The 26,093-nt window shown below is 45.0% G+C and overlaps 1 protein-coding gene across 4 annotated transcripts in view; it reads right to left on the bottom strand.

Moving 5' to 3' along the window:
* The window catches only part of LOC139561872 (protein phosphatase 3 catalytic subunit alpha-like), a 112,400-nt gene that overhangs the window by 15,681 nt on the left and 70,626 nt on the right, over positions 1-26,093 (bottom strand). For 2 of the 4 annotated variants that reach the window (XM_071379229.1, XM_071379231.1), the window contains exons 7-11: positions 22,777-22,854; positions 22,025-22,119; positions 9,090-9,215; positions 3,262-3,333; positions 1,620-1,646 (exon numbers count right to left, since the gene is read on the bottom strand). In XM_071379229.1, the coding sequence (XP_071235330.1) occupies positions 1,620-1,646; positions 3,262-3,333; positions 9,090-9,215; positions 22,025-22,119; positions 22,777-22,854 (398 nt within the window). The remainder of the gene's footprint in view (positions 1-1,619; positions 1,647-3,261; positions 3,334-9,089; positions 9,216-22,024; positions 22,120-22,776; positions 22,855-26,093) is intronic. The other 2 variants (XM_071379230.1, XM_071379232.1) reach the window with 1 other exon arrangement.

The raw sequence follows: 26,093 nt of genomic DNA, 5'->3' as shown, positions 1-26,093 counted from the left end.
GATTTTTGTTCAGTATAGCTAGCTAGAAGTTTGGGCACAAAGAATGGTCTATATCAGTGGTCACCAACCTTTTCTGAGTCAAGATCACTTTCTGAGTTTTTATTACATGACTTAAAAAAAACATAAGCCTATGCAACATTAACCAATTAAAAACAGTTCTGTAGCAATCAGTTTTGTGCAGTAGGCTATAGGCTCAATACATTATCGCTGCATATTGGCTACACTTGAATTGCCCTGCCAATGTTGTTCTTCTCTGACCATTTTGAAATTATATTTCTAAATGTTAGGTATATGATCAAACTGGTAATACATAATTTGTTGTATAACTTGTGAGGCACAACTGAGTGAGCATAATAATTAGCTTTTTATTACTGGATTGATGGCCTGCATCTGATAGTCAGTCTGAGCGGAGGGAGGGAGCACCGGTGAGGCTGCCTCTCACCCGACACACCGACACACCGCCCCTCCTCTCTCCTCTCTCCCGCCCTCCTCTGAGAAAAGGGGACACCGTCTTCCAGCTGATGGCGAAACTTAAGTCGCACTGCATTACTTCTGCCTCATGCACCAATTCATGCTGTTACTCCTATGATCAGAGGAAGTTCAATAATCCTTGATATTAAAAAAGACACAAGTTGCAAATAATAACAATGCAAGCTTATTGAAATGCGCATGTTATGGCTTATAAAATTGTTGAACAAAGTTTTGACAGTGCTGAATAACAGCTTAAACATAAACTTACTCATAAAAACAGCAGTTCTTTGGTGTATTTGTTGAGTCTCTCTCTAGTCATGGTTTTAAAAGTTTTTAAATATCACATGATCAACTTTGCTGTGCGTTCGGGGTTTCTTTTTACAGTCCACGGCGCAAGGAAACTGTGCAGATACAGTGATCTGAGCTATCTGATTGGCCAGCGATAGGCCTATAGGTGCACTTGATTTGCTCTCTGGGCCTGACGGGTAAGCAGAGTTCTACCTTCACACACATAAAATGGTTCAAAATGAGAAGACTTTGCCTTCCCAGCGCTAGGGCTTCTGAATGAAGTGCACCTACCGTCAACAGTGTGAAACAAAAATAGGAACGCAAGGCTTTATCGTTGGGTTTTTTACAGAACTGTTTGGCGATTGACTAGGAATGGCTTGGAGATCGACCAACCGGTTGGTGACCACTGGTCTATATGGTGTGTTAGGACTGACAACACTACACTGTTTCTATTGAAGCTATAGGCTAGCTTTAATTCAATCAAGTGCAGATAACCGTACTGCAGGAAAGCTATGTTTAAGTTAACCGTATTAAAACCAACACACCATGCAAGCTGTTTAACACGCAAAACTATACCTCTCCGTTAAAAAAACTGTATAGTGTCAACATTCTGAGTGAACCTGCAGCACAGTTATCTGCGATTGATTGAATTGGGGTATGTCTGTAAAATTATTATTTTTTTGATCAATACATTTGACATTTTTACTGATCAATATCAACATCAGTAACCAAACTGAGCATAAATGTTACAACACATTTATGTATTGTGTTAGTCATTTGGTTCCCAAAGTGCACGTGCCTGAGCAAGCACCACCAAAAAAAGGTATATTGGCACACGACAGTAGAGCTGAGGGTTGTACCTTTCTTGGGGGCATATATTAGTTGTCCTTCTCAAGAACACCCCCAGAAGAGAAAAGAAAAGATGACAGATCAGTGGATGGACGGCTGAAGAATTACAGAAAAAGCGAATGAGAAGGACAATGAGGAGGAAGAGGTGGAGAGGAAAGAGAAAAAGAGGCGGCATAAAGAAAAGCAATGGATTATTAAAACAAAACTCTGGAAGAACAGAAAAGAAGGAAGACACATTAAATGAGGTGTGAAATAATCACAGCATCGGGGAGAAGGAGAGAGCGAGCAATGAAAGAGAGAGCGAGAAATGAAAGAGAGAGCGAGAAATGAAAGAGAGACAGAATGAGAGTCAGACAGAGATGAAGAGAAGAGGGATACATGAGAGAGCGAGAGAAGAGAAACAGAAATACATAATGCAGAGAATATGAACATCGACACAATGGATATTGAACTATTGAAGAAAGTCATTTAAGAAAAGAAAATGAGGAAATGATGAGATGTTAGCGACTAAGTCACCAAGGTTGTAAGTGACTAAGGAGTGTCTGTCAACTAGTAACGTTAGGGTCAAGGGTTAGAATCCATGTTCTACACCACACCACTTCCTGCCATACAGGAACAGGATATGACCTAAGCATTCCTTCCCCCTCACTATAGAGTTATGGTGACGTGTGTGACTTGGTAAGTAAGAGGCACGATGGAGTATCTAAAGGGCTTTTCTAGGAATTGGTGTTCCAAACCATCTCTACCTAGAGAATGCGTCTGGCCATTATGTTGTACAATGGAGCCTACTAGTGTTAAATGGAACCCAATTGAATGAGCTGTAAGATAAGGAATGAATGGAATGAGAAATCAGGAGGCATTGAATACCAGGAACACGGTGTGCTCCACCCATAGATACGCAACCTGAAGAGAATTGTGGCACGTGTTGACTTTTGTAACAAACTGTGTTACATAGTAGCTAATAGCTGTCCCCCAACATAGGATAAAAAGGCGTACGAATCCATGCGGGCATCTTGCACTGTCATGTTCTACTGCGGATCCAAAGAAAGTACATGTGAAATGTATGCTTGTTGAGCTGATGAATGTTCCGTCGGTCGAGGCTGCCCTCTAGTGGAAGTCAAGTCAAACACCGAGAGACACAACCCCATAATGATCTTAGTCCTTCCATGCCCAATTCCCCATTCTCCTTCCACTCATTTACTTCCACATATTCATTTCACCATCCCAAGGGTCATTCCAACACTCAGAGGGGAGTTAGCAATGTCATGTCATTAGCAATTGCATTTTAGTTTTTGCTTAAATTCCATTTGCATACTTATCAATGGTTTAGAGTAAAGCTGAGAAAGTGGAGCACCTGCATGTAAAAAGGAGAAAGGGAATTGGGTGTGTCTAACCTATCGTGGCAATGAGGGCACACCACCCTGTGAAACAGGAAATGCAACTTTGGTTTTATAAGTGGGGGGGACATAACTTATTTTACATTTTTGTTATCCAGTCGGATAAACACAGTCTACCCGATCGCTAGGAGGCGTACGCATGGTCCTAAAGCACACCGTTGCCTCGTTTTGTATCACATTCCAATGATAAAACTGGAGGGAGGGAAACATTTTAATTTCAGTGAAAGTTGCGCCCCTGCTGTGAACACAGACTTACCATCGATCTCTTCGTCAGTCGTCAGCTCATCATTGGAGCAGATGCTTAACACGTTGACCAGCATCTCAGTGACTGCAGAGAGAGAGAGAGAGAGAGAGAGAGAGAGAGAGAGAGAGAGAGAGAGAGAGAGAGAGAGAGAGAGAGAGAGAGAGAGAGAGAGAGAGAGAGAGAGAGAGAGAGAGAGAGAGAGAGAGAGAGAGAGAGAGAGAGAGAGAGAGAGAGAGAGAGTTCTCAGCAAAAAAACAAATTGGTTGTCTACCCAAACACAGAACAACAGACCGCATACACATTACACATGTTAATAAACCAGCATGTTCATCAGAAAAACAGAGGGAAAGTATTTGCATGATATGTTGATTTTAAGAATGTTTTTGATTCCATTTGGCATGATGGATTACAGTGCATTAGGAAAGTAATCAGACCCCTTGACTTTTTCCACATTTTGTTACATTGCAGCCTAATTCTAAAATGTATTAAATAGCTTTTTTTCGTCATCAATCCACACACAATACTCCATAATGACAATGCAAAAACAGGTTTTTAGAAAGTTTTGCAAGTTTCTTACAAATAAAAATTACATTTACATAAGTATTCAGACCCTTTACTCAGTACTTTGTTGAAGCACCTTTGGCAGTGATTACAGCCTTGAGTCTTCTTGGGTATGATGCTACAGGCTTGGCACACCTGTATTTGGGGAGTTTCTCCCATTCTTCTCTGCAGATCCTCTCAAGCTCTGTCAGGTTGGATGGGGAGCGTCGTTGCACAGCTATTTTCAGCTCTCCAGAGATGTTTGATCGGGTTCAAGTTCGGGCTCTGGCTGGGCCACTCAAGGATATTCAGAGACTTGTCTCGAAGCCACTCCTGCATTGTCTTGGCCGTGTGCTTATGGTCGTTGTCCTGTTGGATGGTGAACCTTTGCCCCAGTTTGAGGTCCTGAGCGCTCTGGAGCAGGTTTTCATCAAGGATCGCTCTGTACTTTGCTCCATTCATCTTTCCCTTGATCCTGACTAGTCTCCCAGTCCCTGCCTCTGAAAAACATCCCCACAGCATGATGCTGGCACCACCATGCTTCACCGTAGGGATGGTGCCAGGTTTCCTCCAGATGTGAAGCTTGTCCAAAGAGTTCAATCTTGGTTTCATCAGACCAGAGAATCTAGAGAATCTTGTTTCTCATGGTCTGAGAGTCTTTAGGTGCCTTTTGGCAAACTCCAAGCAAGCTGTCATGTGCCTTTTACTGAGGACTGGTTCTGTCTGGCTAGAATACCACAAAGGCCTGATTGGTGGAGTGCTGCAGAGATGGTTGTCCTTCTGGAAGTTTCTCTCATCTCCACAGAGGAACTCTGGAACTCTGTCAGAGTGACCATCGGGTTCTTGGTCCCCCCCCCCCCCCCCCCCCCCGATTGCTCAGTTTGGCCGGGTGGCCAGCTCTAGGAAGAGTCTTGGTGGTTCCAAACTTCTTCCATTTAAGAATGATGGAGGCCACTGTGTTCTTGGGGACCTTCAATGCGCTAGAAATGTTTTGGTACCCTTCCCCAGATCTGTGCCTCGACACAATCCTGTCTCCAAGTTCCTTCGACCTCATGGCTTGGTTTTTGCTCTGACATGCACTGTCAACAGCGGGACCTGATATAAACAGGTGTGTGCCTTTCCAAATCATGTCCAATCAATTGAATTGTCCAATCAATTTAATCACAATGATGATCATTGGAAACAGGATGTACCTGAGCTCAATTTCATGTCTCATAGCAAAGGGTCTGAATACTTATGTAAATAAGGTATTTCTTCTTTTTATTTTTAATACATTTGCTTAAAAAAAATTAGCTTGTCATTATGGGGTATTGTGTGTAGATTGATGAAAACAATTATATTTAATCCATTTTAGAATAAAAGGCTATAACGTAACAAAACGTGGAAAAAGTCAAGGGGTCTGATTACTTTCCAAATGCACCTTCTTTTTTTGCTGTGGTATCGTTTTAGTATTGTTTTGATATCGAGAATCGTGATGGTATCGAGTTTTGTGATACTAAACCTGGTATCAGTATTGAAGTCCAAATTCTGGTATCGTGACAACACTGACACTGAGTAACTAAATCTGTACCAATAAGCAGTGACGCTTATTATTATTGTTGTTATTGTTGTTATTATTGTTGTTATTATTATTCCAAATGGTAGTGGTAGGGGTAGTAGGGGTAATGGTAGTAGTTTAATGGTGGTAGTAGAGGTAATGGTTGGCACATCCTCATTGGCAGACTCGACAGCCTTGGTTTCTCTAATGATTGCCTCGCCTGGTTCACCAACTACTTCTCTGATCGAGTTCAGTGTGTCAAATCGGAGGGTCTGTTGTCCGGGCCTCTGGCAGTCTCTATGGGGGTGCCACAGGGTTCAATTCTTGGACCGACTCTCTTCTCTGTTTACATCAATGATGTCGCTCTTGCTGCTGGTGATTCTCAGATCCACCTCTACGCAGACGACACTATTCTGTATACTTCTGGCCCTTCTTTTGACACTGTGTTAACAACCCTCCAGGCGAGCTTCAATGCCATACAACTCTCCTTCCGTGGCCTCCAACTGCTCTTAAATACAAGTAAAACCAAATGCATGCTCTTCAACCGATCACTGCCTGCTCCTGCCCGCCTGTCCAACATCACTACTTTGGACGGCTCTGACTTAGAATATGTGAACACCTACAAATACCTAGGTGTCTGGTTAGACTGTAAACTCTCCTTCCAGACTCACATCAAACATCTCCAATCCAAAGTCAAATCTAGAATTGGCTTCCTATTCCGCAACAAAGCATCCTTTACTCATGCTGCCAAACATACCCTTGTAAAACTGACCATCCTACCAATCCTCGACTTCGGTGATGTCATTTACAAAATAGCCTCCAAAACCCTACTCAATAAATTGGATGCAGTCTATCACAGTGCCATCCGTTTTGTCACCAAAGCCCCATATACTACCCACCACTGCGACCTGTACACTCTCGTTGGCTGGCCCTCGCTTCATACTCGTCGCCAAACCCACTGGTTCCAGGTCATCTACAAGACCCTGCTAGGTAAAGTCCCCCCTTATCTCAGCTCGCTGGTCACCATAGCAGCACCTACCTGTAGCACGCGCTCCAGCAGGTATATCTCTCTAGTCACCCCCAAAACCAATTCTTCCTTTGGACGCCTCTCCTTCCAGTTCTCTGCTGCCAATGACTGGAACGAACTACAAAAATCTCTGAAACTGGAAACACCTATCTCCCTCACTAGCTTTAAGCACCAGCTGTCAGAGCAGCTCATAGATTACTGCACCTGTACATAACCCATCTACAATTTAGCCCAAACAACTACCTCTTTACCTACTGTATTTATTTATTAATTTATTTTGCTCCTTTGCACCCCATTATTTCTGTCTCTACTTTGCACTTTCTTCCACTGCAAACCAACCATTCCATTGTTTTAGTTTTATTTATTTATTATTTATTTATTTATTTATTTTTATTTATTTTTTAGTTTTTATTTTACTTGCTGTGTTGTACTCACTTCGCCTCCATGGCCTTTTATATTTTTATTTATTTATACATATATTTGTTTGCCTTCACCTCCCTTATCTCACCTCACTTGCTCACATTGTATATAGACTTATTTTTTTTTTTTCACTGTATTATTGACTATATGTTTGTTTTACTCCATGTGTAACTATGTGTTGTTGTATGTGTCGAACTGCTTTGCTTTATCTTGGCCAGGTCGCAATTGTAAATGAGAACGTGTTCTCAATTTGCCTACCTGGTTAAATAAAGGTTAAATAAATAAAAAAAATAAAAAAAATGGTAGTAGTTTAATGGTGGTAGTGGTAGTGGTGGTAGTAGGGGTAATGGTAGTAGTTTAATGGTGGTGGTGGTGGTAGTGGTGCTAGTAGTTGTAGTAATGATGATGGTCGTGGTAGTAGTAATATAGTGGTGATGATAATAGTAGTAATAGACTTAGTAGGTAGTAGGTTGAAATATTGGTGGTAGTAATGATAGATAGTAATGGTAATGGTAGGGATGGTTGTGGTATTGGTGTAAATAACAGTGGTGGTGGTATCATTCATTTGAGTAGTAATAGGGAAAGGGAATACCTAGTTAGTTGCACAAGTGAATGCATTCAACCGAAAGGTGTCTTCTGCATTTAACCCAACCCCTCTTAATCAGAGTTGCGAGGGGGCTGCCTTAATCGACTTCACCGGCGCCCGGGGAGCAGTTGTCGTTGGGTGTTAACTGCCTTGCTCAAAGGCATAATGGCCGATTTTTTCCACCTTGTTAGCTCGGGGATTCAAACCAGCAACCTTTCCGTTACTGGCCCAACGCTCTTAACCGCTAGGCTATCTGCCGTTATTTAACATGTTTAGCATATTACTGTCCTCATTATTTATCCTATGTTTGTTTTACTGTCCACTGTTGTCATTCTATTGTTGTTATTATTTGTCACGTTCTGACCTTAGTTCCTTTTTTATGTCTTTATTTTAGTTTGGTCAGGGCGTGAGTTGGGGTGGGCATTCTATGTTGTTTTTCTATGTTTTGTTCTGTATGTTATATTTCTATGTGTTTGGCCTAGTATGGTTCTCAATCAGAGGCAGGTGTCGATCGTTGTCTCTGATTGAGAATCATACTTAGGTAGCCTGTTTTCCCACTAGGGGTTGTGGGTAGTTATGTTTCCATTTCAGTGTTTTCACCATTCGGGACTGTTTCGGTTTTCATTTTGATTCTCTTGTTCTTTTTGTATTTTGTATTCATTCTATTAAAATATATTATGGATACGTGCTGCACATTGGTCCGATATTTCCTACTCCTCCTCAGACGAAGAGGACGAAAGCCGTTACATTATTATTCTTCTGTTATTATTACTATCTTATTTAATTATTATTTACAATTGTATTTATTTTCCATAAAACATTTTTATGATGTATACATTAATGCATTGACAATTTTTATGCAATGTTTCTCACGCCAATAAAGCAATTTGAATTCAAATTTGAGAGAGAGAGAGGGGGAGGGATGGATGGATGGAGAGAGAGGAAGGAAGGGGGAGAGAGAGAGAGAAGATGGAAGAGAGGGAGAGAGAGAGAGAGAGAGAGAGAGAGGGAGGGAGGGAGGGAGGGAGGGAGGGAGGGAGGGAGGGAGGGACAACCCTATGGCGTTAAGCTGAATGACATTTGATGTGATAATTTGGTCCCGCTATATTTGAAGTGTATCTTATGAAGACTTCATAACACATTCATATAGGCGTCATAAGCGCTGCATAAATGGTTCACAAATCATCTATAACCGTATTTCATGCTCTATAAAAGATAAATGTGAACAACTAAGTTGATGCTTATGTCACACAGTTATGCCACATTATGAATCTTTAAAGAGCATGATATACGGTTATAGATGATTTGTGAAGCATCTATGTTGCGCTTATGAAGCCTATGTAAAGGCTTTATAAAGCCTTCATAAGATGAACATCAAATAAAACAGGACCAATAATTGTTATGGACACATCTCATTTGATATTTTTGGTTGATACTGTAGGTTAGGCATGACTACAGCCACACATACCACTGGGCGTGATAATTGGTCATCTCAATTGTTATTTCTGGTTGTTGTATTGTTAGGCATGACTATATCCACATATACCGATGCATGTGACTGCATTTGAGTACTAATAACAGCCACAACAACAGTTCCCTAAATGTATTCTGCCATCATATGAATGAATTACATGAACTTGACCTGGAGGAATTGTGCGTGTGTGTGTGTGTGTGTGTGTGTGTGTGTGTGTGTGCGTGTGTGCGTGCGTGTGTGCGTGTGTCCCGTTCACCTTTCTCCCCAACAAAGGGCAGGGACCAGGTGAAGACGTCCATGAAGTTGGGCAGCCAGTAAGGGTGAGGGGAGCAGTTGAACTGCCTGATGTTCATCACGTTGTTCTCATACTTCAGCACTGCAGCTATAGGGAACAGACAAAACACAAGTTAGATTAACTTGAATAAATATGTACTTCAGCCATTTAAGTTTCCTTCCTAAAAAAACATATATTTCTGTAAGTATGAATTCAAGGACAGGAAACGCTCTGTATGTTGCAGACAGAAATAGAATGAATAGAGCTGACATGATGACCTGTTCTATGTGTCAGACAATCATTTATGTTCTACACAATACATTTCTTTCTGTAAAGTTATATCCTCCTTAATCTCGGTTAACCCAGGACTAAAATCCCTTTCGGTCTGATGCTCAATTAAGTTCTGGGGCAGGGCGTGATAGAAGAGATGCTGGAACGAGGAGCGGACCCGGAACGAGGAACTCTACAATCTGTCACACCCTGATCTGTTTCACCTGTCTTTGTGCTTGTCTCCATCCCCCTCCAGGTGTCGCCCATCTTCCCCATTATCCCATTATACCTGTGTTCTCTGTTTGTCTGTTGCCAGTTTGTCTTGTCTCGTCAAACGTACCAGCGTTTTCCCCGTACTCCTGTTTTACTCTAGTTCCTGTTTTTCTAGTTCCCGGTTTTGACCATTCTGCCTGACCTGACCCTGAGCCTGCCTGCCGTTCTGTACCTTTTGGATTCTGTTCTGGATTACTGACCTCTGCCTGCCCTTGACCTGTCGTTTGCCTGCCCCCCTGTTTTTGTAATAAACCATTGTTATTTCAAAACTGTCTGCATCTGGGTCTTCTCCTGAGCCGTGATACCCTCTCTCTTCGCAACTTACGGGCAAGTATATGGGCCAAATGTCCCCTCACCTTCTGAAAGATGCTAAAACCTGCAAAAATCACGATTTGTCCAAATGACCTGTGATAAAATCTGCGCACCGGAACAAAATGACTCGTTAGCCTTTGGATCCCACAATCTGTTGACAGATGCTACGGTACCGTTTATGTTTGCATAGTCTGTCCATGAGAGATGACATCCTCCTGAACAGCCTCATGGAGAGAGGGGGTGTGTATGAGACATCTGACAATTAAACGCATCCAGGTATAATGCATTATAATTTGCTTTAGAACAAGGCTTATAGTATGTTATGTCTCTCTGTGCCTCGTTTCCAAGGGTCTCAAACTGGCTGTTATTTTGTCCGGATCATTATGAGATTATTACAAGACGTTATAATGGGGTAATACTGTACATGTTCATGACAAGTCTGACGATGCATTGTAACTGCATCATAATGAATTATACCTGCATGCATTAAGTATAGTGTTAACCCAATATCTACTGTAACACGTTGATCAAATCACTGGTGTACAAATGAATTATGAATGCGTTTAGAGTGCCTTCTATTCTAAAACATCCATATTGTGTATTATAAAACTGTCCATAAAACCGTAAATCCATCTCATAAAACCTGCCAAAAGCTGTCAATTTTATACCACGAGGGACGTTCTAACTAGCAATTAAAACAGCGTTATTAAGTGAATATAACAGCGTTATTAAGTGAAAAGCACGCCCCCATTCTCATCGATGGGGCTGTAGTGGAGCAGGTTAAGAGTTTCATGTTCCTTATTGTCCACCTCACCAACAAACTATCATGGTCCAAACACACCAAGACAGTCGCCTATTCCCCCTCAGAAGACTGAAAAGATGTGGCATGGGTCCTCAGATCCTCAGTTCTAAAGTTGCATCACTGCCTGGTATGGAATCGGCTCGGCCTCCAACAGAGGGTATGGCCCAGTACATCACTGGGGCCAAGCTTCCTGCCATTCAGGACCTCTATCCCAGGCGGTGTCAGAGCAAGGCCCTAAAAATTGCCAAAGACTCCAGCTGTCACGTTCCTGACCTATTTTTATGTTATTTTGATTATGTTAAGTTGGTCAGGGCGTGAGTTGGGGTGGGCATTGTATGTTGTGTGTGTTTTGTTTAGTCTATGGGTGTTGTATTGTGTATGGGATAGATATTGTGAGGTTGTCTAGTTATGTCTATGGCTGCCTAGATTGGGTCTCAATCAGAGACAGCTGTCATTCATTTGTCTCTGATTGGGAGCCATATTTAAGGTAGCCATAGGCAGTAGGCTTTTGCGTCTTGCACGGAAGCCTGAAAAGCCCGTGAGTAACACCCAAAAATTTCTTGGGGGGTGGCTAAAGGGGAGTGTGGCGAAGCCGGGTTGGATACCTGAGCCAACTCCCCGGGCTTACCGTGGAGTAAGAGGGCGTCGTACTGGTCAGACACCGTGTTATGCGGTAAAGCGCACGGTGTCCCCAGTACGCGTGCTTAGCCCAGTGCGGGCTATTCCACCTTGCCGCACTGGGAGGGCTAGGTTGGGCATCGAGCCGGATGCCATGAAGCCGGCCCAACGTATCTGGCCTCCAGTACGTCTCCTCGGGCCGGTGTACATGGCACCAGCCTTACAGGTGGTGTCCCCGGTTCGCCTGCATAGCCCAGTGCGGGCTATTCCACCTCGCCGCACTGGCAGGGCTACGGGGACCATTCAACCTGGTAAGGTTGGGGAGGCTCGGTGCTCAAGAGCACGTGTCCTCCTTCACGGTCCGGTATATCCGGCGCCACCTTCCCACCCCAGCTCAGTACCACCAGTGCCTACACCACGCACCAGGCTTCCAGTGCATCTCCAGAGCCCTGTTCCTCCTCCACGCACTCTCCCTATGGTGCGTGTCTCCAGCCCAGTGCCTCCAGTTCCGGCACCACGCACCAAGCCTCCTGTGCGTCTCCAGAGCCCTGTACGCACTGTTCCTTCTCCCCGCACTCGCCCTGAGGTGCGTGCCCTCAGCCCGGTACCTCCAGTTCCGGTACCACGCACCAGGCCTAGAGTGCGCCACGAGAGTCCAGTGTGCCCTGTTGTTGTTCCCCGCACTAGCCTGAAGGTGCGTGTCCTTAGCCCGGTACCTCCAGTTCCGGTACCACGCACCAGGCCTACAGTGCGTCTCAGCCGGCCAGAGTCTGCCGTCTGCCCAGCGGCGCCTGAACTGCCCGTCTGCCCAGCGGCGTCTGAACTGCCCGTCTGCCATACGCCGTCTGAACTGTCCGTCTGCCATGAGCCTGCAAAGCCGCCCGTCTGCCATGAGCCTGCAAAGCCGCCCGTCTGCCATGAGCCTACAGAGCCGTCCGCCAGACAGGAGCCGCTAGAGCCGTCCGCCAGACAGGAGCCGCTAGAGCCTTCCGCCAGACCGGATCAGCCAGAGCCGTCCGCCAGACCGGATCAGCCAGAGCCTTCCGCCAGACCGGATCAGCCAGAGCCTTCCGCCAGATCGGATCAGCCAGAGCCTTCCGCCAGACCGGATCAGCCAGAGCCTTCCGCCAGACCGGATCAGCCAGAGCCTTCCGCCAGACCGGATCAGCCAGAGCCTTCCGCCAGACCGGATCAGCCAGAGCCTTCCGCCAGACTGGATCAGCCAGAGCCTTCCGCCAGACCGGATCAGCCAGAGCCTTCCGCCAGACCGGATCAGCCAGAGCCTTCCGCCAGACCGGATCAGCCAGAGCCTTCCGCCAGACCGGATCAGCCAGAGCCTTCAGCCAGCCATGACCAGCCAGAGCCGTCAGCCAGCCATGACCAGCCAGAGCCGTCAGCCAGCCATGACCAGCCAGAGCCAGCCAGCCAGGATCCGCCAGCCAGTCCGGAGCTGCCGTCCCTCAGTCCGGAGCTGCCGTCCCTCAGCCCGGAGCTGCCGTCCCTCAGCCCGGAGCTGCCGTCCTTCAGCCCGGAGCTGCCGTCCCTCAGCCCGGAGCTGCCGTCCCTCAGCCCGGTGTTGCCCTTTATCCCGGTGCTGCCCCTTATCCCGATGCTGCCCCTTCAGTTAGGTGGGTTTAGTTGGAGGGTGGTCATTGGGGGGGGGATACGGAAGCGGGGAGTGACTATGGTGGTGTGGGGGCAGCGTCCAGAGCCGGAGCCACCACCGTGGACAGATGCCCACCCAGACCCTCCCCTAGACTTTTGGTGGTGCGTTCGGAGTACGCACCTTGAGGGGGGGGTTATGTCACGTTCCTGACCTATTTTTATGTTATTTTGATTATGTTTAGTTGGTCAGGGCGTGAGTTGGGGTGGGCATTGTATGTTGTGTGTGTTTTGTTTAGTCTATGGGTGTTGTATTGTGTATGGGATAGATATTGTGAGGTTGTCTAGTTATGTCTATGGCTGCCTAGATTGGGTCTCAATCAGAGACAGCTGTCATTCATTTGTCTCTGATTGGGAGCCATATTTAAGGTAGCCATAGGCAGTAGGCTTTTGTGGGTAGTTGTCTTGTTTAACGTTTGTTGCTTGTCTGTGCACTTGCGTTATTTAGCTTCACGATCATTTGTTGTTTTGTTTGTTTGTAATAGTGTTTTCGTTTCATGTTCATCTTCGTTCGTTTAATTAAAAGAAGATGGCTTATTTTCCTCATGCTGCGTTTTGGTCCGAATCTCTTCCACACGATCGTGACACCAGCCACCCTAGTTATAGACTGTTCTCTCTGCTACCGCACGGCAAGCGGTACCGGAGCACCAAGTCTAGGTCCAAAAGGCTTCTTAACAGCTTCTAACCCCAAGCCATAAGACTACTGAACAGCTAATCAAATGGCTACCCAGACTATTTGCATTGACCCCCCCCCACCCCCCCTTTTTTTATACTGCTGCTACTCACTGTTTATTATCTATCACTGTATATCGCCTCGTTATTGTTATTTTATTGTTGCTCTTTTATTTTTTACTTTACTTTTTTACTTTACTTATTTTTCTTAACTGCATTGTTGGTTAAGGGCTTGTAAGTAAGAATTTCACAGTAAGGTGCATCTGACAAATACAATTTGATTGGATTTGATTTCAATGTTATTTCACATTGATTCCAAGCCCCCACCACAACAGTCCCAGCATAATTTACATGAATTTAAACATGAATAAAACCAGGAAAAACAACTCGCTCAGCATATGGGCTTGATGGACTGATCGCCTCCATTCCTTAGTGAGAAAACATACATTTCTGACGATGGATGGATGGAGGGAGAGGGTGAAAGGAGAGAGCGAGAGAAAGGGAGAGAGATCATTGGAGAGGGAAGATGGGGGATACAGAGACAGAGAGACAGATTGGAGATCCCTATTGGCATGTTGATAGGAATAGTTGAGGCAGAAACATTTTGAGATACACAGCAAATCTACTTGTAAGATCCACATGAGATAAAACAAGGGAAATAGTTTATTGGGGAACCAGGAGGAGTGCTTTGGTTGACCACATTATCCACAGTATGCAATACCGCTCCAAAGGTTCATAAGAATGTGCATACATCAAGCTTTTTCTGTGCCAACATGCATGAAAAGGCTGAATTCTCTGGGAGGCAATTGCAACGTACCAAAAATGGGATCAGAAACTGAGGATGTATCAATAACAAGTTGAAACCTTAGACTGTTTACGAGAAAAACACATACAGTATAATCACGAACAAACAAATCCAATAGTTTTTTGTATTATGAAAAATCTATATTTCCTTGTTTTAGAATTATTATGAAAAACCATTTCAAAATTATTATTTTACCAGGTAAGTTGACTGAGAACACATTCTCATTTACAGCAACGACCTGGGAAATAGTTACAGGGGGATGAATGAGCCAAACTGTAAACTATTAGGTAACCATGATGGCCAGATTGGGAATTTAGCCAGTACACCGGGGTTAACACCCCTACTCTTACGATAAGTGCCATGGGATCTTTAATGACCTCAGAGAGTCAGGGTACCCATTTAACATCCCATCCGAAAGACAGCACCCTACACAGGGTAGCGTCCCCAATCACTGCCCTGGGGCATGTTTTAGAGCAGAGGAAAGAGTGCCTCCTACTGGCCCTCCAACACCACTTCCAGCAGCATCTGGTCTCCCATCCAGGGACTGACCAGGAACAACCCTGCTTAGCTTCAGAAGCAAGCCAGCAGTGGTATGCAGGGTGGTATGCTGCTGGCTGGTATGCTACATACATAACATCATACATGATGATATGTATGACTTAACAAACTATATTACATTTTGCTATATTGGCTCACATGGCGCTTCCACTAGGATCTGACCTAGACCTGAGCCAATTACCTTTTCCAGATTCAGCAGCGGGCTGATTTTTTCTTAAGAGAATAGTCGGGGGCCAGAACATAATTACAGATAATTTGTAGACTGCAAATTGACCGCAAGAAGCACAAAGAGATATAATGTTTGACTAAAACGTAATCATATCAAACCTTGCTTACATTTGTATACGATCACGTTGTGTCTCTATTATGCATGGGAATACTTGGGAACAGATTTCATAAATTAAAATCACCCGGAGCTGATTTCCTGGTGTTTACAGTCTTATGTCCAACAATGAAAATTCCCAAATTTACTTGAAAACTTGGGGGGGCCAAATAAAACCAGTTGGGGAACCTTGACCTAGTCTGTCTAAATAAGTCAAAGTGTGTTATCACATTGCAACAGGCCAGGGAACCACACAGACAGACAGTGTTGCCTCATCCCCTTTATACAGCCCTCTGCTCTCCCTCCCACCTCCACCCCCAACACCCAGCCAGTGTGGCCTGATTCGGAGGGGGGGAAGCTGACACCGAGGTTTGGCCCCGGTGGGGGACTTTCCTGCCTCAGTGCGTCTCCTGGCTGGGTTTGAGAATAGCAAGTCATCAAACGCGGCATGCCAGCCATCTGCATGTCATGAGTCTGTACAGCTACAGATAGACGGACTAACATTCACTGGGCTTGGTGAGGGGTGGGGTTGCGTGGTAGTGGTGAGACAGTGGTGAGACGAGCGGGTGTTGGAGCAAGTAAGTGTTGCAGCCCTCAGTATCAACAGCCATTGTTATGGGCTACTGTGCCTTCTCTTAGATACACACACAAACTCTGAAAGCACAAATCCACCTGAATTGTAGTACACTACATGACAAAAAGTATGTGGACACCTGCTAGTCGAACAGCTCATTCCAAAATCATGGGTATTAATATGGAGTTGGTCCCCCCTTTGCTGGTATAACAGCCTCCACTCTTCTGGGAAGGCTTTTCACTAGATGTTGGAACATTTCTGCGGGGACTTGCTTCCATTCAGCCACAAGGGCATTAGTGAGGTCGGCACTGATTTTGGGCGATTAGTCCTGGCTCGCAGTCTGTTATCCAATTCATCCGAAAGGTGTTCGATGGGTTTGAGGTCAGGGCTCTGTGCAGGCCAGTCAAGTTCTTCCACACCGATCTCGACAAACCATTTCTGTATGGACCTCGCTTTGTGCATGGGGGCATTGTCATACTGAAACAGGAAAGGGCCTTACCCAAACTGTTGCCACAAAGGAAGCACAGAATCGTCTAGAATGTTATTGTACGCTGTAGCGTTAAGATTTCCCTTCACTGGAACTAAAGGGTCTAGTCCAAACCACGAAAAACAGCCCCAGACCACTAGTCGTCCTCCACCAAATTTTACAGTTGGCACTATGCATTGGGGCAGGTAGCGTTGTCCTGTCATCCGCCAAACCCAGATTCGTCCGTCGGACTGCCAGATGGCGTAGCATGATTCATCAATCCAGAGAAGGCGTTTCCACTGCTCCAGAGTCCAATGGCGATTAACTTTACACCACTCAGCCAACGCTTGGCATTGGTGATCTTGAGATGGTGATCTTCCATTGCTGCTCGGCCATGGAAACCCACTTCATGAAGCTCCCGACGAACAGTTCTTGTGCTGACATTGCTTCCAGAGGCAGTTTGGAATTCTGTAGTGAGTGTTGCAACCGAGGACAGGTGATTTTTATGCCCTACATGCTTCAGCACTCGGCGGTCCTGTTGTGTGAGCTTGTGTGGCCTACCACTTCGCGACTGAGCCGTTGTTGCTCCCAGACGTTTCCACTTCACAATAACAGCACTTACAGTTGACCAGGGCAGCTCTAGCAGGGCAGAAATTTGAAGAAATTACTTGTTGGAAAGGTGGTATCCTAAGATGGTGCCACGTTGAAAGTCACTGAGCTCTTCAATATGGGCCATTGTACTGCCAATGTCTGTCTATGGAGATTGCTTGGCTGTGTGCTCGATTTTATACACCTGTCAGCAACATGTGTAGCTGAAATAGCTGAATCCACTAATTTGAACGGCTGTCCACATAGTTTTGTATATATAGTGTATCTACACAGTTAGTGGTATATAAATATACTTTTCCCTCTTACATCATTACCAAGCAACCACCAATTCTACATGGCTCAAAATCAAATCAAATTTTATTGGTCACATACAAATATTTAGCAGATGTTATTGCAGGTGTAGCAAAATGCTTGTGTTCCTAGCTCTCAACAATGTAGTAGAATCTAACAATTCACAACAACACACACAAATCTAAAGTAAAATAACGGAATTAAGAAACACAGAAATGTTAGGAAGAGCAATGTCGGAGTGGCATTGACTAAAATACAGTAGAATAGAATGCAGTATATACATATGAAATGAGTAAAGCAGTGTGTAAACATTATTAAAGTAACTAGGGTTCCACTATTAAAGTGACCAGTGATTCCATGTCTATGTATATAGGGCAGCAGCCTCTAAGGTGCAGGGTTGAGTAACCGGGTGGTAGCCGGCTAATAGATAGAAGATAGATAGAAGATGGAGAAAAAGGAGAGTAGGGCAGTCAGCCTGACAGACAGACAGTGGAGGAAGCATTAAGCTCAGTTGATTATTGTTTGCAACACCAGCATTCTGGGTTTGATTCCTGAAGGGACCATACATTCATAACTTATGTGCTAGCTATCTTGCTTTTAATAAATTAAATAAAACACTCACAAACGACAATATATATTTTCAAACTAATTTAAGTCTGGTTGCAGTTCCTCAGACAACCACCGGGCATCTCTGTTGCTCTAATAACGCTAACAACTACTGTAGTGTTTCTTGGGGGAAGACCAGACCATCCGTGGGGTTGCTCTAACAGGAAAACCCACTAATATGGTAATGGCGACGCCCGCCTGTCTGCCCTCTCATACATTATTCACAGACGAGTGACTGCCGAGAAGGGTTTTCCTCGCTTCTTAACGAGGACGGCTCTCTGATCCCCTCTGTCTGGAGGGATGAGGGGTGGAAGTTTGAGAGTTCCTTCCTCTGGCTTACTGCTTCCTCCACTGTCTGTCTGTCAAGCTGACTGCCCTACTCTCCTTTTGTCCATCTTCTATCTAACTTTCTCTGTATTCCACTCATGTAACAGCTGTAGACAGGAAATAGAGGGAAATTGGCTGTTTTACATTTTTTTCACTACAGTCGACTTTTATGAATTTATCATCCCACACATATTTAATCCAGTTTCTTTTTTTTTGCCATGTCAAATCCCTGTTGCAGTGGGACAATACAGTAGGCTACACAGTACAGTGTTAGAGGAACAAAGCAGATTGAGTTGTCAATGTCATTGACCAATAATAATTGAGGTCTTGATCATAACTGCAGTTCTAAGAAATCAGACACATCACAGAAGGATGGTAAGTAAATGATAATGATGGACTAGGAATGTTTATTGGTTAACTGGTCCTCTCATGCCAAGATTCCCATCCAGCTACCCAACCAGAAATCCAGAGAGGAAAACAGAACAGAGGACATACCCGTTTATGCTCAGACTTGCTCTGACTGTATGGGGGGGGGGGGGAGAGGGGGGGGAGGTCCCTGGAGAATTACCAGAAAAGGTCCCCACGCTGTCAACTGTGACGAGGCGGAGAATTCCCTTGTTCCCTGTAGTCATTCCTGCCCCGGGAATGCCATCCTGCTATTTACTCAACGCTCAGCACCAATCATGTGGCCACATGCCAATCCCACAGGAAACAGAGTCTGAACTCTGACCTCGGCCATATCTCTGAGCCAGCCCTCTCTAGAGCAACAGCACATCTCCATCCATCTCCATCTCTATTTTCATTCTATCAATGAATAGCAGGAGAGAGGGGGAACTATGTGACTGCCTAGGAGGCAGGTAGGCTAAATGTTTGACCTGGTGATCAACACAGCCAACTTCGCAACACCCAAGCCTGAATCCCCCGTCTGACACTTTCAAATCGTCCATCTATTCCCATCTGTCTCCCAGTCACATTTCTAACTGTCTAAACTCAATCAACAACATATGGCAGGGGAAAATCCGGTAAACGTCTGATACTATGTGTGCCATGTTTGGATATGCGTAACTGCTGTCCAAGAGGCAGGCCCAGCGAAGGGTCTTGTTGAGCTGGCTGGTTTTAGTTGAGCAGCTTGCCAATATAGCATTCAACAAGATAGATTCCTTTGAGCCCAGGTCTGATAAACAGTACTAGAAGTATAAATAGCTGCCACAAGTATGTCTTACATCACAACAGTATCACACCACAGTAGCTTTAACCCTCTTCTCCTCAAATAAAACCAAACTCCACCTCCCAAATTCCAGATGGGAACGGCGACTAAGTCCCTAGTCACATGTCTTGGGAATTCAAGTGACAAGGGGATTCTGGGGTATGAGGAGCTACTGTCTCCGATGGGGGAGAACCCCTCAGTTCTCGTTTCACTACGTGACAATCCTCTGCCGCTCCGAAATAGACTTGGGGAGCGGTGTCATTCCCCGTCTTCTTGACTGGAGAAACCCAAGCTGTCTGACACCAGCGACTAAACTTGCCCCCCATATTGTTTTTCAGCAGACAGTTTTCATGTTTACAGGTCAGTGAGAGTGGGGGGGGGACGGAGAACACATTGGCCCGAGTGACCACTCAGCTCCAGTTTATGTGGCTACAGACAACTTGACATGAGACCGTGTAGACTAGCCACCCGAGTAGCTCGGTGACGGAACCATCTGATTTCACGATTGATCTAATCCTATTAAAAAAATAAATAATTAAGAGTTATTTGGCTGTTAGATTATGTCGACTCGGCAGCGGTGGCCTTTGTGTTTTTTATTTGTATTTATTTGCCTGCGAGACCACCGACTGGGGGTTTCCTGCCTTTGTCAGGGTTGCCAAATCCCCACTCTGATCGAGGTTACACTGACCGCAGACTGATTTGGAGGAGGCTGGTTAATCTGATTCTGGAAACCCCCCCCCCTCTCTGTAAAGACTGACGGGCTCAGCTGACTTGCCCCTTTTAGATTTACAGCTGCCATCGATTGGCCATCAATCACGAGACCGCGGCACTCACAGCCGAGATCTCAGTCCAAGACGAGAGAAGTTCAATCTATTACGGTCACTTGCATTTCAATCGGGCGCCCTGCCCCATTCGAACCATATTATACGCCTCATTGGGCAGTTCATCACAGAAATAACAAATGATATAATGTACTCCTCTTAACTCATCTATAGGACTATAGGGTGAAGAATCCCATGTTGTTTCAAGAGAAAAGAAAAGAATCCTAGAAAACTGAGCACCCTATTAAATAACATTAAAACTCTGAAGAAATACGCAACCGGTGTTAAATGCACAATAAAACTAAAAGAGTGGGATGGGGGGGGGGGGGGGGGTCTAGTTGTGCAGGAGCCCGGGCTGAGTAATGGCATGCGTTCCTGAATGTGCTTCAGAAGGTCAGCTATTTAAAGCTCTTTACCTTTGAGTTGGCAAAGCTGGGATCAGATATCAAGGTGGGCTGAGATTACGGAACATCAAAGCAAAAACAAAAACAACCTGGACGGGGCTGTGAACATCAGCCATTGTAAGGCTCACAAAAAAACTCCAAAACGCTCTCCTTCTGTAGATGTCCTTGCAGTAAATCCTACTACATACCATCCTGACACATGCCCGCAAGGAAACTCATCACCGGCTTCGCCCCAATTCACACCTATGCGAAAATATGCCCCCATGAGTGTGTGTGTCAAAAACAGCCCCATTTCCCTTCTCCCTTTCTCTCCCTAAATTCCCCTGTGGTTCCCCGATTGGACAAAAAGAGTCGCTCTTGGACTTTTTGTGCTGACTCACTTCATAAAGGTCTGTCTGTGTGTCCAGCCTCCTCCAGAGTGTGCTGGGACACTGCATGCCAAATGGACCACAGCCAGTCCATCCCATCCCCACCCAACCCAAGAGACGCGTGAAACGTTTTGGAACCACGGCACTGTGTGCGTGCTCTCTCTCTTTCTCACTGTCCCACATTCTCTCTCTCCCTTTCTCTCTCTCAGCCTTTCTCTCTCCCTTTCTCTCTCTCAGCCTTTCTCTCTCTCCCTTTCTCTCTCTCCCCCTTTCTCTCTCCCTCTTTCTCTCTCTCCCCCTTTCTCTCTCCCTCTTTCTCTCTCTCCCCCTTTCTCTCTCTCCCCCTTTCTCTCTCCCTTTTTCTCTCTCTCCCTTTCTCTCTCTGTTTATAATGTAGAGGAAGCATACATTTGATCTGATCACACTGTGTCAAGTACAGTATGACTCAATTGTGGATTCTCTGCACTGTTTTTCTTTGTTCTCTTTACTTTTTTGTTTCACTGTAAAGTGTGTTGTGATTTAAAATGCACTTTAAAAAGAGATGTACTTTTGTGATGTTGTATGAACATCCGTGTCTGACAACCTCAACCGTAAACTACTTCAATAGAGTCGGGGTGTCTCGCGAGGCCAAATCTTATCTCATTGACTGAGCGAAGCCTGACAGTCCGATGCTAACTCTAGGGCAGCATACAACAGAGGAGGCTGGTAGGAGAAGCTATAGGAGGACGGGCTCATTGTAATGGCTGGAATGGAATGAACGGAGCTGTATTACACATATCAAACATATGGAAACCACATGTTTGACTCGGTTCCATGTTTTCCTTTCCAGCCATTACAATGAGCCCGTCCTCCTATAGTCCCCCCCACCAGCCTCCACTGGCAAGTGGTAAATAATCCATAACAAATAAACGAATGAATGAGGTAATGAGTACGATTCACTCTGTGCTTGCCTTTGTTGTTGTAGACGTCTAGGTAGTTGGGTGCTGAGAAGATGGTGATGAGAGAAGGAAACCCTGTCGTCTGGCTCTTCCTGTACATGCGGTACCTAGATGGAGAGACAACATCATCACCATCACTGTTACACGAACACTACCTAAAACTGTACTTGTGGTCTTCTGCAGCACAGCGTGGTCCTCTGTAGCTCAGTTGGTAGAGCACGGTGCTTGCAATGCCAGGATAGTGGGTTTGATTCCCAGGACCATCTGTATATAAAATGTATGCATGCATAACGGTTCGGGATAAAAGTGTCTGCTAGATTCTGTACAGTGGATGTAACACATTATTATTGTATGCATGTGTATGAAGTCCACGATGGCCTGAGGAATAATGAAATCAATTTGGGAAGGGTTATCTGATCCTAGATCTGTGCCTAAGGCTGGCTAGTATGTCAAGCTGTTTTTTCTCTTTGAGTGGGCCAGACAGTCTTCGTGGAGGAGCAGTAAACAAACAGGGTGACACGCCTTCTGTCAGTTTGAGGAGGACCCTCTGCCTCATCGGCCCTTTTCTCCAATGTTTTGACATGCTTGCTACCAAGGGTGTCACGGTCCTTTGAGGGGGAACTGACGACCAAACTCAATAAAGTTGAATTCAACACAATTTATTTTGCAAGCGCAGGATGTTTCCTGGGTAGGCTCAAGCGACATAGTTGTCCAAGGTGAACGGCTGTAACAGTTAGCGGTGGGGAAAAAAAGAGGGCACTTACCCAGCGTCCTGTGCTTCATGGGCTCGAATGACCGATAATAAGTTATTGTGTTGTAGAAAGTCGCAGACAGCGGGATAACTGTTGAAAGACAAGACGACACATGCTTGATTAACGGGTCTAATTTGATCAAAAAGCAGTGATTAGATTTCTTTCCCACTGGGCACGGACGTCAAATCAACTTCTATTCCACGTTGGTTCAACGTAATTTCATTAAAATGATGTGGAAACTACGCTGATTCAACCAGTGTGTGCCCAGTGGGTTGACACTTAAAATAGATATTCATTCAAGTGTATTTTAATAGCAGGCACCTTCACCATGTAACCATTGGAAAGGGCAAACAAAGGATCCAGCATAAAATCTCAACCTTGTGGTTTCTATAAGTATTCAGTGTGTGTGTGTGTGTGTGTGTGTGTGTGTGTGTGTGTGTGTGTGTGTGTGTGTGTGTGTGTGTGTGTGTGTGTGTGTGTGTGTGTGTGTGTGTGTGTGTGTGTGTGTGTGTGTGTGTGTGTGTGTGTGTGTGTAGCTTTTGCGTACTCATGCAGCTCTGATCAGTCTGACATTGAGATGGCCAAAATAAACTGCCAGCAATTACAATTTAGTAAAGTTTCAGGATTTTCCATGCCATAACCTTTCATTCCCAAAGAACCCAAAATGTGATTTTGCACTCAGTGAGGTAGGCCCTAGTCACACTAGCCAGCCAGCCAGCCAACAACCCCCTAGAAGCCAGTTACGTTGAAAACTCCCGGAGAAGGAACGTTAAGTAAGTAAGTGAGTGCACATGAACTTCCAGACCTTGTGGAAACACAAGAGAGCTGTGTGTGAAAATCATTTCAGAACTCCCCACCACAACAACTTTAGAAGGTTATTCAATGAACCTGATGAAACATGAAAGCAATCATTGTTCAAAGAACCAAACTCACCGTGGAACCGACTCATGTTTATTTAATTCTAGGTCACAACAGGCAACGCATTTTCCCATTGACAAAACGACACTTCAGCTGTCATTTGGAAATAATGTGACGCGTGTGTTTGATAATTAAGTACAGGGCTGAAGGCTAAACTCAAGTGTTTGTTTCTGGATATTGCTAATTAGTCTAACAATGGTTGTGCCCTTTAATCAATGCGGTTCTCCATTGCTGAAAGCTTTTGGAGCTAAAGGGTAGCTCACTGCTTTGTGTGGTAGGTAGATGGCCTTGCACTTCGGGCCACCTCGTAACATCCATAGTCCTCCTCCTCCAGTTAATATCCAGAATAGAAAGTAGACAAGAGAATGTGTACAGTACACTCTTAACTTGAACAAAAGTGAACAGATCGGTCTCAATTTGCATTTCCTTGTCAGACGGGTAAGAGGGTATGCTTTGAGGGGCACAGTTACACTGCAGGCTTCCTAGCTGAGAGGCCTACTTTGCTTTGTCACTCCAGGTGGACTTACACCTAGAAATAGGTCTAGGTGTCACATTCCTTGTTCTGCTACTGATGACCCGAGGAGAGAAAGTACGCCCGACAGCGGAACGCGGAACGGAAACCAAAGTGCGCGTGGTTTCTTTATGGTGTGATAGCATCGCTTCGAGGTAAATAAAAAAGTAGCTAATATCCATCTTAATTCATTATTTTCATTCATATTTGTTTCTCCGGGCATCAGCAGATGCTGTTGCTACTGTAGGTATTGCTCAGAAGACTAAAGACATTTAGTGCTGAACGCAATTGACATCTGTTTTGGGATGGAGCGCAGATGTGATCAATCCCAAACAGTTGTGAAAGTCCCTGACAAATAAACAAACAAATTCACATCCTGTCTACTTCAAACCTGACAGTATACTCTGTGCATCATCTGAACAGACAAAATCCATTCAAGGGCTATTTGCATAAAGCATCTAAAATACCATGTAATTCCCTGTTTAGGCTACTCAAAAACAGTCGACCACACAGTACAGTGTCTGTGCTAGGCTTGAAAAGATGGGGCCTGTATTCATGTGCAATTTCATGCCTCAGTAGTGTGTAAAACAGTTATGAGGGGGCCTATGGTGCTGGGGTAAAACAGTTATGAGGGGGCCTATGGTGCTGGGGTAAAACAGTTGCCAGAAGCCAGGAAAAAGCACCAAACTGAGTCTTTTCTCTCAGATTGGCGAATTGTTCTCCTTTCAGTCTGGAGCTTGAAGCTGGCACATAAACGCAGCATGCCAGTGTGCTGGCAATTACAATGAGCCCTGCAGGCAGATCCAAACGACGACACTGGGAAAAACAACAAGGCTATGTTTCAAATGGCACTCTATTCCCGATATAGTGCACTACTTTTGACCAAAAGTAGTGCACTATGTAGGAAATAGAGTGCCACTTGGAATGCAAGCCCAAAGCCACAGAGGAATGTAAGCCAAGCCAAGAAGACACAGGGGGCTGTTGGGATAGAGGTACAAGAGGAAGCAGCTAACCTGGACTGGAGTTTTACTGTACCATCCTGTTTGAAATGCTGAAGTGTTTATACCACAACAGCAATTATCTGTTCATATACTCTTAAAATGCCTCCTTTATTCCTCGCTTCCCTGAAGTAATCACTGATCTGACATGCCATAACTGTTGAAAGCGATGGCAAGTTTGCTAAAACCCATCTAGCAATGTCTGGTTAGTGATTACTTTAAGGAAGCGAGGAAGGAAAGATACATTAGGAGTATTCGAACAGGGTCTATCACTGTCAAATCACTGTCTTTCTTTCGATAGTCGGTACTACTCGATGTAGTATACTGGATCCCTATCACTCAGATATCAGAGATATCTCTGCGATGGCAGGGCCATACCATGGAAATATCACTGGCAGAACCCGAGAGCATCAACACTACTCTCTTACCCTCTCTCAAGTGACAGGGGTGACATTTCTCGCCCTGACCGGGCATGTGTTGTCTAGCAGATAGTCAAGCGAGACCATTTACAGCAAACTGTTGGTTCATCTACAAATCTATCTCACAGCCCTGACCAAAATAACATTTTGAATGCAAATAACCATTATTGTTCCCACATAAAACACTATACAGTGAGTATAACAAACACTAGGAACATATTCCTAATACTGAGTTGAACCCCCCCCCCCCCCCCCCTTTTTGCCCTCAGAACGGCCTCGTCGGGGCATGGACTCTTGAAGGTGTCGAAAGCAATCCACAGGGATGCTGGCCCATGTTGATTCCAATGCTTCCCACAGTTGTGTCAAGTTGCCTGGATGTCCTTCGGGTGGTGGACCATTCCTGATACACACGGGAAACTGTTGAGCATGAAAAACCCAGCAGTGTTGCAGTTCTTGACACAAACCGGTGCGCCTGGCACCTAC

The sequence above is a fragment of the Salvelinus alpinus genome, chromosome 31 (assembly GCF_045679555.1).
Source record: "Salvelinus alpinus chromosome 31, SLU_Salpinus.1, whole genome shotgun sequence".
NCBI classification, from domain to species: domain Eukaryota; kingdom Metazoa; phylum Chordata; class Actinopteri; order Salmoniformes; family Salmonidae; genus Salvelinus; species Salvelinus alpinus.
The sequence above is the reverse complement of the archived record's forward strand: the minus strand, read 5'-3'. Positions and strand labels throughout refer to the sequence as shown.